Source organism: Hylaeus anthracinus, unplaced genomic scaffold (assembly GCF_026225885.1).
Source record: "Hylaeus anthracinus isolate JK02 unplaced genomic scaffold, UHH_iyHylAnth1.0_haploid 11997, whole genome shotgun sequence".
In the NCBI taxonomy this organism is placed as follows: Eukaryota; Metazoa; Arthropoda; class Insecta; order Hymenoptera; family Colletidae; genus Hylaeus; species Hylaeus anthracinus.
The window spans coordinates 401,464-414,128 of NW_026534344.1; the positions used below are offsets into that span (position 1 = coordinate 401,464).

General features: G+C 35.4%; 3 protein-coding genes across 5 annotated transcripts; 1 reads left to right on the forward strand and 2 right to left on the reverse strand.

Annotated features, from left to right (window-relative positions):
* Positions 1–3,134: 3,134 nt before the first annotated feature.
* Positions 3,135–8,509, reverse strand: LOC128889519 (protein croquemort-like). Of its 2 annotated transcripts, none has more exons than XM_054147208.1 (9): positions 8,344–8,509; positions 5,562–5,696; positions 5,329–5,492; positions 5,119–5,260; positions 4,850–5,053; positions 4,542–4,753; positions 4,132–4,435; positions 3,986–4,059; positions 3,135–3,920 (listed from the first exon to the last, which is right to left on the reverse strand). In XM_054147208.1, exons 2-9 carry the CDS (start codon positions 5,673–5,675, stop codon positions 3,656–3,658), a joined length of 1,479 nt encoding a protein of 492 aa, XP_054003183.1. In that variant the 5' UTR covers positions 5,676–5,696; positions 8,344–8,509; the 3' UTR covers positions 3,135–3,655. The 2 variants fall into 2 exon arrangements, with proteins under 2 accessions (XP_054003183.1, XP_054003182.1); XM_054147207.1 differs by lacking the exon at positions 8,344–8,509 and adding an exon at positions 5,796–6,247.
* A 435-nt stretch (positions 8,510–8,944) lies between these two features.
* On the reverse strand, positions 8,945–11,127 carry LOC128889520 (intraflagellar transport protein 57 homolog). The gene is made up of 7 exons (XM_054147209.1): positions 10,948–11,127; positions 10,685–10,844; positions 10,329–10,610; positions 10,098–10,263; positions 9,915–10,023; positions 9,500–9,841; positions 8,945–9,441 (listed from the first exon to the last, which is right to left on the reverse strand). Exons 2-7 carry the CDS (start codon positions 10,840–10,842, stop codon positions 9,275–9,277), a joined length of 1,224 nt encoding a protein of 407 aa, XP_054003184.1. The 5' UTR covers positions 10,843–10,844; positions 10,948–11,127; the 3' UTR covers positions 8,945–9,274.
* Positions 11,128–11,240: 113 nt separating this feature from the next.
* LOC128889526 (protein cornichon homolog 4) lies at positions 11,241–12,659 on the forward strand. Of its 2 annotated transcripts, XM_054147214.1 has the most exons (4): positions 11,249–11,500; positions 11,753–11,821; positions 11,909–12,162; positions 12,234–12,659. In XM_054147214.1, exons 1-4 carry the CDS (start codon positions 11,420–11,422, stop codon positions 12,304–12,306), a joined length of 477 nt encoding a protein of 158 aa, XP_054003189.1. In that variant the 5' UTR covers positions 11,249–11,419; the 3' UTR covers positions 12,307–12,659. The 2 variants fall into 2 exon arrangements, with proteins under 2 accessions (XP_054003190.1, XP_054003189.1); XM_054147215.1 differs by lacking the exon at positions 11,753–11,821 and having other exon boundaries at positions 11,241–11,500.
* The last annotated feature ends 6 nt before the right edge of the window (positions 12,660–12,665 follow it).

Consider the following 12,665-nt stretch of genomic DNA (forward strand, 5'->3'; position numbering starts at 1 on the left):
TGGATATGTTTGGTGACATTAAAGATCATGTTGTATCGGTTATTAATAAGCAAACTAGCCTTCGAATCAACAGATGTTAGCAATGACGTTGCGTTCATGCGAATGGTTTTTGTGCGTTATCAAGGCGAGGAAGACTTGTAAGAAACTTTTTATTCGGCTGACCGATAAAAGTCACTGCAACTGGAGCGGACATCTCCCATTTAATTCAATTTATCGAGGTTTACTCCTGGCAATTTATAGGTACCGCAAAATGGTAGCTTTTTCGAGCAAACCAGAGAGCATTTGTTGAAGAACCTGATAAATAGAAGCTCAGGAGCCAGGTCTGGCGTTCACAGTATGAAGAAGAAAAAATTAATACTGCCTCAAACGCCTGTCTCAAACAGCAAAATATTGCAGAGGCTTCTGGAAGGAAGTGCAGGACGTTGAGCCATCTCGAGAAAATGAATTCTGTTTGGTATAAAAACCAACACGTGCTTCAAATCCGTCACCTTCTTTCTTTCCAACACGATGTTGCCCTCGAGGATTCAGATTCCGTGGGCGTAAACTCTGTCCAGCTAGAATTAAATTCCAATCTCTGTTTTTACGAGCTGTCGGTAGTTTACGACGATTTGAGACAAAGCACAGCCCCTGAAGACATTCTACTGTTGCTCGCTGGGGGACACGAGGTCCATCGAATGAAAGTCAATGAAATAGGATCAGATATTTTCATCCAACTGTGAGTGGCCATTGTTCGCAATGGGTTTGCGATAGAAGAAACTGTTGGTGAGATCCTTTCCTTGGGATCTTATATTTTCGATAGCTAGAAAATTGTGAACTTTGAGGTAGCTGACGTATCTGTTCCGAGCGTCGGAGATCCTTCGAAAATAAAAGATCACTGGGAGAAGAGTATTAAATTCCGACAGGAAATACCTTTCACTGATCGCTGTTAGCGCGTATCTCCGTGAGGATGAACATTCGCGAAGGTGTTATCCTCCAGCGAACGAGGAAACTGCCAGTAATTTTCATACAAACTTCTACGGAATATTTACCATACTTTGACATTTTGCAATACTTGCTATACGAATGCAGTTTAATTGCAGAACCCGAGCAAGCGTGGGCTGCGACAAGTTCATCGTTGCCGGGAAGAATGTCTCGTTCCACGAAACAGTTAATATATTCTCCTGTTAAAAAGTCTATAAGTAGAGCCTATAATATCTCCCAGGTAGACGGAGTGTTAATATCTCAAACGAAAAAAACGAATGCACAAAAACTCGCTTTCTTTGAATTTCCAAACACCCGTTAGAGGGTGCAGAGATTCCAGCCGCATACATTCCGTCGTTTAGCTGCGCGTTCATTTATCATTCCAGCGACCGACAATCTTTTCAGAGTCATTCTTTTCGTCTCCATGTCGATGTGTTTATCTTGGTCACTGGCAGTCCGTGGGAAAACTGCCATTTATTTCACCATCCCCTTTGGCCTACGTGCGAACGCATCTTTCACGGCGATAATTACCTCCGCCCTTGTTAAAGTTAATTATCCAAAGTTACTTTCCTGTTGAGGTACACACATAAACGAAGAGAAGGTTTTGAATTTCGTTTGCAAAGTATAACTTGTTCGTCGTAGCAAATAGATTAAGACTTACATTACTTATAACAAAACCAACAGATTTTCGTTACTCGAGGCTACCGAGCAACCCTTATCGCCATTTGCATGAAGATGCTCGACTCTACCTATCGCATCCAATTCGTTTTGGGATAAGTTTAAGAAAGACTCCTATAGATAGAGAAATGTTACACCACGTGTGCCTTCTACTTGTCCAACTTGCTACACTTTCATTATTGCAAGGATGTTCATCCGCGTTTTTCTTCAATAATCAAAGTTGTTGGTGTAAGGACGAATAAGGTGAACGTTGGTAACGGTGAATGAAAGTTCGAAGCACTTGAGATCCTTTCAACGAGGCTCTTTTATGCATACACCACGGGATCTTCTCGAAATAAAAGGGGGGAATGTAACAGTATTATTTTCTTTTTTATCGTCGCTGCGAAATGCTCGAAGTGAATGCACAGATTATTTTGAAACTAGCACTTCACTGTCGAAGCTGCATGCTGTGATTATACGTTCGCGAGGGAAATATAAATGCAGACGAAACGAACGATCGATCGTCGCTTCTCCGCAAAAGTGGCTGGCGATGTTTGGATCGTTCAACGGCGCGCGACCTACGGAAAAGTCGCGCGTCCCATGATTAATGAGCACAAAGCAAACTGTTCCGTTTTGTGTGAATACGCGGCGAGCCGCGAGCGTACAACAAATTGATACTGTTCCTTATGTCGTTCGATATTTTTCTGCGGGTCGTTCATTGCCGTTTCAATGCGGCTTGGTGCCGCACGAGCGCTGGAAAATACGCGTTTACATCCTTATCTAGAAACTAGAGTTCAAAAGACTATACTGACGATTCTTTTCGCTATTAATGTACAATAATCTCTTACGGGGCAAGTTTTACGAGTTCAGAAGTCTTCGCCAGCTGGAGGGCCTCCAGAGATTAACCCTCAGGCTACTATAAATATTATAATACTTACGCGAAAGGCAAACGGATAACGCAATTATTTACACGCGAGCTTCGAGAAAAAGTTTCAAGTTTTATACATATAACATTTATATTATTACTAGTAGTACAAGAAAATATTCTACAGGTCCTAATCGGTCGTTTGGACTAGGAAACTACCACCGACGACTTCGATATCGCCTGAGGGTACTAGATATAGGTCACAGTGCAATTGGAGCGACTATTTTTTTGAATGAAATGGCGACATTTTTTTTTACGAGTACGTTACACAAGACTACATTTTTTAGGAGATTTCCACAGCTCAGCATCGTATTTCAACGAGTAAATTTCACCCTTTACTTTTCGTTCTCACGTCCTTAATAGGAAAGAAAATTCTCGCTATAGTAGAAAATAAGCGACTCGAGATTCTCTTCAACTACAAACGCGCCTGGGCTAATTTAGTTGTTTTGCATTAACAGCTAACTGGTAGCGACATCTGTAGAATAATAATGTAATCGACTAGTACGCGTTACGTGGATAATTGTAAGGAAATTTGTGTACATTAGAAAAGGATAGCGTGGTTTATAAAAAGAGTAATTTATTGACAAGGATATATAAAATTAATGTTCTTTTATTGCTAATGAACATTATATTTACAGTGGAAGAAATGTCTAGTTATCACAGCTGTAATGACATTGTAAATACTAAAATTACGCGACTACACGAATAACGGGATCTTGAACTAGAATCTAATTAATGCGGTTGTAATACTTATCACGACTTTTGATATTTCACAGGTGTGCGTTACCTGGATTATCACACGCAGTTCGAGTTACTAAAAAAATATTTTTAAAGAGATTGAAAATAAGTTTCTATACTTTGTTGTCAACAACCATGTACTGACGATAAATTGTTGTGTATATGTATATGTATTATCCTTAATATAACTGACGTCTTCTTATTTTTTATCGTTTTCGGGCGTCCACTTCTATTAAGATAACGAGGCACTTGATTAAGATTGAAATCATAGAAATACTTTAAAAGCACATTCACAAACAATTCAAACAACATATTCATTTTATAATATCCTTTTTTTCCATCTTAATAACTTTATAGGCCGAGTACAAATTATCATCACCCGATAGTAGCAACTTCGCCGTGATCACTTTCTGACAATAAAACTACTTTATCGTCTCTTCCCAAGTTGGTTCGAATGGTTAGGAAAAAACCAATAAAAATTAGTAAAATACCAATAGCAGCGATACCGAAGCACGTTATACTACCCAAAGACTGTAGGATTATGACAAATTTCACTTTACTAGCATAATCAGAAGTCAAATAAGCTTCTTGTGTGAACCATAACATTGGGACAAATGTACTCTTGATGTTCTTGAACATGCTGAAATTAAATTTAAAATTCGTTCATGGTTTTGGAATCCTTTTTCATAAAAGCAAAGTACTTACCTCATAGATTTGTCGGTTTGAAGTAACAAATTTAATTGTAACTGTGCATTCACTTTCAAGGGAACACCAGTTTTCTACAAAAATTAATAGCAATAATACAACGTAGTTCGTTTATCAGCTGTTACGTATTATCGAGAGATAATTACCGGTTCTAGGGATATCGAGAGTTCGTGTTTCTTTTTATTAGGTTCCATTCCTTCGATGTTTTCCCTATAACTCGGGTCCGCCAGATAAAAATGTGGTAAACTAATAAACGCCGGCGCACCCCATTTACACAACGAAATGTTCAAGGCTCCACTTGGTATGCATTCTTTGTGCCGTTCGCTCTCGCAGTAACACTTTCGCCATGGTACTTTTGTGCCATTATCGAAAATCGTATCGTCGCTGACATATGTAACGCCCGATAAACCTTCTTGTACCGTTGTATTTTCGTATGACACTGTTATGCTCCTGTTCCATAAACAACCAAAATTTCAAGGATTAAAATGCACATCTGATCTCTTAGATTTTCTACATTTTCAAAAAAAAAAAAAAAAAAAAAAAAAACTGCACTCACGTGCAAATATCAGACACAAAGAACGAAACAGTTTTGTTATCCGGCAATGGTGGCCACAAATCACCGTTTGTTCCTTTGACTTCTCCACATTCATCAGGATAATAACTAACTTTATTTACGAAATTCCAATTCTTCAGCACTCCTATTTCAAGAATATTGGATGCACCAGTCTGCATGTTGAATGTTCCATCGTATGTCGCGGAATCATTTCTCTGAAAATGTTAATATACACTTAACTAAATGTTTTAAATAGAACTTTTATGTTTGTGAACTTTCTTCCAGAATATTAGTACAAACATAAAGCTCACCCCATAAAACCAAGCAAATTTGTCCATTGGAATCTTTGTGACATTCAGTTTTCGAGCAATTTTTAGCATAGTATCATCATAGCCCTCAAAGAGCAACTCATTAACAGTCTTGGTGATTACTAATTTTTCATTTACTGCACTCATTGCTCTATCTACCAGATCGCGAACCACTGATTTTTGAAATCTCAATGTGTATGCAACACTCTAGAAAAAATTAACAATAAAAACATATTATTCCATGTATGAAATATTAACAAAGAAACACATACAGCAGCTATTGGGTTTATGTTAGTCACGTTATCAGACAATTTCCCTTTTGACAAAGACTCATCAAAATGCCATACTCTTTTCCTTTGATATGTTATAGTACTATTTTCATTCCATACTAGTTGCACCTTGTAATCAACTTCTCTGTAACAAGTAATTTTTGTTTGTGAGAGTATCAATAACATTCACAGGACTTAATGTAAATACTATACCTAAATACATAAGGACCCATCTCTTCAAATTTAGGCTTTGTTCCATTAGGTGAGATCAATGCTTCTGGATTAGTCAAATTGAACATATAGAGCTTCAAATACATAGGGATTGGAGTCTGTTTCCAAAGTTCATAGTTTTGAGATGTTGGTGTCAGTGGCAGTTGCTGAGACAAGATACATACAATAATTAGGCACCAGTTAGATATTCTTGAAAACATTGCTTTTGTACTCACTGTTTCTAAGATTGCTGCATAAATTGTAGACCAAAGTATTCCTATTGTCAATCCGAAAATTGTTATCACTGCACCTACTGAGAGTATGATAATAATTTTCACCCGGTCTTTCATGATTATATTTCAAACTTTTGCCTGAAAAAAATTGAATGAAATACGTTAAGTGCTTATTTAGGTGATATTTCTTTCTTCAAATGGTATTTCTCAGAGAATATACTAAAATTGAGTACATACATCACAGAGTCACCAAGTTTTCTAAAGGTACCATTGAAAGTTTATACAATTTGTTCTCCTCTAATAAGTTCACATAATGTAACCTTAATAGTACAACTTGTAAACAGTTAAACAAAGTGTATCTAATACTGGCAAGCATGAAATTACATTAGTGATATATCCAAACTTAAATACATGATTCGGTCGAGTGTCATCAGAGGTATGAAATGGTATGCAACACAGGTGGAACAAGGTCAAGAGTTTACGTTCACGCGATTATAATGTAACATCGAGTATATCAGAGATCATCATCGTTGAAACAACGAAAATCATCGTAAACAATTGAAAGCATGGGAAACATTGTAGGTATTTCATTCAGCTTGCAATTAACGGCATAAATTAATAGGAAACAATCTACTCGAAAAGGAAAAAATTATTTGTAAACACTTTCACGAATGACGAGATACACACATCTCCCACGTGCTTCTGCGCGTTACGCTAGCATGTAGGCGCGAATTTTTAAATTCATTGTCAGAGCAATTAGACATTTGATATTTCATTCTTTATATTGTTTAATCGAGGATAGTTTTAGATGAATTTAAATTATGTTTTTGTAATTTGTTTAGTCAAGGAGGCATATCTTCAAGGTTCAAAAAGCGGTAATTCCAAAACTCCAAAATACTTGACAAGAATACCATCTTGAATCTCTCGTTATACAGATAGATTGTCTATCGATTAATTTTAACTAATCCCTGAGCAGCGTCGTGAAATGCATACCAGCAATCACAATATGATTGATAATTGTACATCGAAGTAAATAGCCACGTTATCTTCATCGATAATGGATTTCGTTCGATTTTCATTCGACATTGGAGTTTAATGTATTAACAATGCAGTTGTACTACTTTTGATCGTGTATCAATTGTGTAATCGCTTAAGCACATTAGATGAACTCTAATCGGATGATTTAGTGAATCATTTCAAGAGATAAACAAACTGCAACTTGACACTCTATGAGAGCAGGCAGTAAGAGCGAATCGAGAAAACGAAATAAAAAGTAAAGAGTTCGAGACTGGTACAATGTTGTTCGTTATCGCGTTACGAACAAAGTTCAAAAGCTCGTCGGACATATGGTCGCTTAATCACGGAATTTGTGATACAAAATGTTTAAAAATTAATAGTTCTTCCCTGTGTCATATTGTCCGCAAATACATTTATCTATAGAGAGTTGCGGAGACTCGTTGAAAATACCATTCCTACCGTATCAGCGTAATTGTACGTTTATTTTTCGTGTTATATCAGTTAACAAGTGACTAAGGCATTGCAGAAATGTATATTAATGAGCTCGAAAATATTAAGTGAATCGCACGATATTTTCTTGATTCATCATTTCAAACGGAACAGAATAAAACATGAGAAACTGATGATTTCATAGCTCTCGTTCATCTCATACTGAGTAATCAATCCATTTACGTAGAACTCGTCACAAATGAGAATGTGTCGGTCGTTTATCATTATTTATACATATGTGCACGGTTGCCTCTTACAAATTCATGCTTGTATATTTATCGAAAAGGTCGAGAACGCTGGTTTACCTTTGCATACCATGTTTTCGAAAGACAGAAAATATAATAATGTTTGTCGTGATTTTTATTATCTTTGCACGTCGTTTCGCGGCGTAAGGGAAAACGATATTTTATTGGAATGGCATTGAAACGAAGAGTGCTTACCCATCGAGGCATAATTATGTGGAAACATCGGTGAAAGTTGAGAGAAAGATCGGCATGTGCGAGAAATGCGTATCTTGCAAACCGGAAAAGAAACGCGCTCTCTTCGGGCAGAAAAGTCAGTGACTCTTTGACTGCACTTTACGATTGCAACGCGATTTAATCAGAATTAAATACGTGCAACGCATTTTTATTTATTTTATTTGACCTGTTTATTTACCGTATTAGCTGATCATCGTTTGCGTTATAAAATAGCAGGTTAATTTTGTTATATACATATAATGATAACTGAGGCGAGTGAACATTAGAAACACTTTTACTTTTTTTTTTAATTCCTTGTAGAAGATATTATGCAATGCTTCTCTGGAAGCACAAGCAGATAAACTATTGGTGTACCTCGTTGAAAAAAAAAATTTAATATACTAGTTTGCTTCAAGTTATTTTTAGGCTTTGGTATCGGTAAACAATCAAAACATCCATGAAAGAGCAAAATTACAGGAATATCTACCCTTGCAGATTTATTTATACGTACAGATATTGAAAACAAAAATAGGATATACATAGGTACAAAAATATTGGATTTATTTGTCATTAATCGTGCATTATGTTGAAGCATGCCAATAGCGAACGATGGTAATGATGTTCATGCGCAGGGGTTCTATCTATTATTTTTTCAATTATTCGAAGACTATTTCTCTTAAAATGGTCGCTTGCAGCTCGTCCTTTGATTAATTCTATTAAAAAAAATTAAGAACGCGCGCAAAGGTAGAAATACAAACGCAAATCCATCCGATCGAAGTAGCCGCTCGCGTGAATTGAGTTGTATCTTTTTAATTACAAACCTGGCTAGATGATCCTCATTGGAAGACCAGTCGTAGTTCGTTGTCCTTGTCGACACGTTATCACTGGTCATGGAACGATGTTAAGTGATTGAAATGCACGCAAACGATTCTGTCACGACCAATGATAACGTAAACGCGAAAGATTCACAACGACTGGCCTGCGCGAACCTTCGCGGCTCGCTAAAACAAGACCTACCGCGATATTGCATAGAGTGGAGGGATCGGTAGGTGGTGGAGGAACGTATTTGTTAATGCATGCGAATACAGGCTACCCTTTTTATCAATTCCGTTGAGAATCTGGAAAACGACTAGGATCATGATAACGATCGCTATCATCTTCACTATTTTTAAAATCTGAAACTGTTGGCCGTGAGATCAACAGAAAAACAAACGTGCCTTCTTAGGATGCAAACATTCCAATGGAATGTTGCATGGAATGCAACTCTCTTGAACTGTGCTCCTGTGAGATAATTTGATTGAAGAAAACCGATTAAGGGTCTTCTTTGAAACAAGGATGAGTTAGTTACCAAGAAAATCAGGCACGAGTGAATTTTTGTTGCGATGCTAAGAGTAAATTTAAAATTAGGAAGGAAACTCTGAAAGATTCAGAAAGAAGTACAAAAGTTTGTTCACTTATTGCATTTTATTCATCGCGATTCCATTGTGAAAAATATATGACTGAGCAATCAATTTTTGCAAGTAAAATCTGCGTCTGTGCGTACAAATTGTACGATGACGATGCAGGAGACAAATGCTATATTGGACCCTTATTAACAATGATCGATAATTATAACTCATACCAAACAGTGCATCAAACGTACGCGCGGATAGTAAAAAGGTAATACAAATACTGATACGTTTCGATAGAGACAAATTTCGTGTTTGATAATGTTAATCGTTTTACTCTACGGTAGGAACGATAGTAAAAACTTCAAGTTATCGCGATACTGTTCGTATTGTTCATATCTTCTTGTAACTGTGTACGATCTCGTATTCTCGCACACATTAGACTGTATTCTAATACTCCGATTCTAACATTCATTTCGGAGATTTCATTTTTCATTTTGGTAATCGTCTTTTTTATATTTATAAGCGGAGCTGCAAACAAGTAAATATTATATTATTTATGTATTACGAGACATTTTGAAACACTTACTTCCGTCTGTCATGCTCGATCCTCTTTCATCCATTTCTTTTTTCACGTGTTCTAATTCCTCTGACATTTTATTAAAAACTCTTGTTCTTTCCGTTACACCCCCGCTAACATCGCGATATTGCTCTTTAATTTTCGACAATTCTTCTTGAAGTGTTTGGTACTCTTTTAAGATAGGTTCAAGTTGTCTATTTAAATACGATTCTCTTGTTTTTATTTTATCCAGAGTATTTGATATATCAATATGTAACTTATCTAATTGACTTTTAGTTCCAGTAAGATTTGTTGATATATTTGTATGGAATTGCTTCATTTGATCTATGTGCGATCTCCAGTCTCTTGAATCTAGAATTAATTTTTATATTTTCAATTTTTGTTGTTAAATTTCTTTTGTAAACTTTTAGTAAATAATCTGTACCTGTTTTGACTGTTACTTTTAATTGAGGTAAAACTCTTTCCAGTTCCAACTGCCACTCCTCTCTGTTTGTTTTAGATTGCAAAATATCATCAAGTTTTTGTGATTCATTCTAGAAATAATTGTTGAGTATTTATACACATGGTTTCCATATTTTATATACTTCCACATAGAATTTTTACTCACAAAATTCTGCCCGTAAAGTTTTGTAATATCATCAACATGTAAAACATCTTCATCCTCTTCGTCATATTCAGCCATCATTTCTTCTTCCACTTTTTCCAAAATTAATTCTGCATCATCCTCCTCTATTTCTGGTTCGTTACTTGGTTCATCAGGTGGTATTTCTACTCTGAAAATATTAATTTATGGAAGAATATTGTTATAACTTTTATAAATGTAATTTATGAAATTTACTTTTTCCACTGAAATTTTTGTATCTTCAGTGCTTCATCTGCTAAATTATCCAAAACATAAATAGCATGCTCTCCACTGCCTTGCTTGAGTTTATTAGGTGGAAATTCAACAGATACATTAAGGTCTCTCAAATGATCTAATATTATAGCTATCGTGGAATTAGGATCATCAGACTCTTGAGGAGGCTCGAAACTTCTGCCTGCTTTCCTGATTAACCACGCAGCTAAAGATGTAAAAGTATAAAATTGTTCTCCTGGATTTGTCTGCATTACAAAATAATTCCTAAACAAATACATTATTAACATGTATTCATAGAACATGAATTTGAAAATCTTATCTATAGTCATTGTATCTACCTATTTATAGCTTTTATTTTAAATTCTGATAAGAATTCTGTATCATAATTTAACAACTTCAACTTCTCTAATAAATCTTCCATTCTGATATACATAACATAGGAAGCAGATGGGGAAGATCCATCTTCTATAACAATCTTTGGTGTGTCTCGAAACATTTCTGTAACGGTGATGGTATTCCATGATTATACGTGCCAGTGCAAGTAACAAATATAAGTAAATGCAAACTATATTTTTAGTTGACGAAGTTATATATATATTACCTTTTGCTTTGTACTATTTCTGGTAAGGTTCATATATACATGTACAATTTATTTACATCTGTAAGTACAACGCAAAATCTAGTGTATTAAGTGACATGTTGCGAATGTTCATTTTAATTATATAAAATTCATGCTCAAACAACATCGATCTCTTCGATCGTGCAACATATATACAGCCATTACAAACAGTTTTTCTGTTTATGTTACCGATTACTAGGGATATTTGTATCCAGTTCGTATAAAGTTTTTACTCCGATATATAACTTCGTAATCATTCCGAATAGTTGGCAGCATCGTGAGTTGTTCATTTTGTTGATTTTGACAATCGGTCACATTCAGTTTTCCGTCAGGATTATTAACATTCATACGTGCAAAGCATTGTAATTGTATCGATTCACAAAGAAAACACTTATGAATTATCAGATTCGATCCTAATGTAATTTAACATTCATATATCTGATAGATTATTAGAATGTGTCTATTATCCGAGCCGTTGTTGTTCGTACTAGCTTTATTCGACACCGGTTCGGTACTTTTCGTTCTGGTGTATTTCGTATCCTTTTACGTCCCATACTCAAATTACAATTTACGTAGTTGCTTTTATTTTATCTACTTAACTCTGTTATTCGATCGACGAAACCAAAATGCATTATTAGAAAAATGTATCTAGGGATTTTGGTGGTATAACGTTTGTTTTTGTGGTGATAAGATAGCAATAGCGCCATATTTAAACTACGAGAGGAGATACTTAACACTTTACTAATGATTAACAGTTGCAGTTACTTTCCTTACCTTTACTATACAGGTTATAACTTTATCAGATTTAGAATGTGACTATTTGAATGCTCAACAGTGTTGTTCGAATTTAAACTCGGTAATTTCGATGTATTTTTATCAGTTTAACAAGTAGGAATGAATCACTTGTATCAGTTCTCAAATTCATGTATATATAATTTTACAGTGGGTGGTACCAAAGCTCGTAGCACATACATTCTTAGAAATCTTATTATTAACTCATGGTCAATTGATATTGTGCTTGGTAAATTTGCCAATGACTCTGTGGTTACTGTTTGAATATTTTGGAGTACCCAGTGGTAACATGGGAGTTTATGATCCCACAGAGATTCACAATCGTGGGCAATTGAAGAGGCACACAAGAGATTGCATGATTTATCTTGGATACTATCTTATATTCTTTTTTATTTATCTGTATTGGTAAGTACATCATAAGCGTGTGAGTCAAAATGAGAAACTAATGACTATTGCCACTCCTTTTCACGTTTCAGCATGATCATTGCATTATTAAAAGGAGATCCGATCAATAGGAATGAAGCAGATATGATTGAGACAAATATGTGATAATACTACCAATAATATTTAAATTTTGATATGCTTAAGTTTTTTAAGTTAGTTAGTCACTTTTGACTGTTTATTTATTTTTACGTCACCAATGCCAAATGGAACTTTGTTAAGATGTGTATAAAAAGAAATTACACCGTACAATCACGTTTATTTGAAACTCATATCATATCTCTAAGAATAGAGACTCCATGACTACAAGACTTCCAAGAGTTTGTAGAGCATTTTATGTCAATTCACGTGTAATTATGTATTCATATTATAGATTGTAAGTGCGCGAAACGAACATCAGTTTTGTAGTTACAAACGCCTAGACAACACAGAAATTGTAAAAAAAAAAATTACAAACACGATGCTAG

Coding starts and splice junctions, on each gene's coding strand:
- LOC128889519 (XM_054147208.1), bottom strand. CDS start 5,675: ATGAAAGACCGGGTGAAAATTATTATCATACTCTCAGTAGGTGCAGTG. Junction 4,436..4,541: donor TTTGTGTCTGATATTTGCAC/GTGAGTGCAGTT, acceptor TTTATGGAACAG/GAGCATAACAGTGTCATACG. Junction 4,060..4,131: donor TCTCGATATCCCTAGAACCG/GTAATTATCTCT, acceptor TAATTTTTGTAG/AAAACTGGTGTTCCCTTGAA.
- LOC128889520 (XM_054147209.1), bottom strand. CDS start 10,842: ATGTTTCGAGACACACCAAAGATTGTTATAGAAGATGGATCTTCCCCA. Junction 10,611..10,684: donor AAAATAAAAGCTATAAATAG/GTAGATACAATG, acceptor GTATTTGTTTAG/GAATTATTTTGTAATGCAGA. Junction 9,442..9,499: donor ATCGAGCATGACAGACGGAA/GTAAGTGTTTCA, acceptor ACTTGTTTGCAG/CTCCGCTTATAAATATAAAA.
- LOC128889526 (XM_054147214.1), top strand. CDS start 11,420: ATGTGTCTATTATCCGAGCCGTTGTTGTTCGTACTAGCTTTATTCGAC. Junction 11,501..11,752: donor TTTTCGTTCTGGTGTATTTC/GTATCCTTTTAC, acceptor TTTACTATACAG/GTTATAACTTTATCAGATTT. Junction 11,822..11,908: donor GTTGTTCGAATTTAAACTCG/GTAATTTCGATG, acceptor ATAATTTTACAG/TGGGTGGTACCAAAGCTCGT.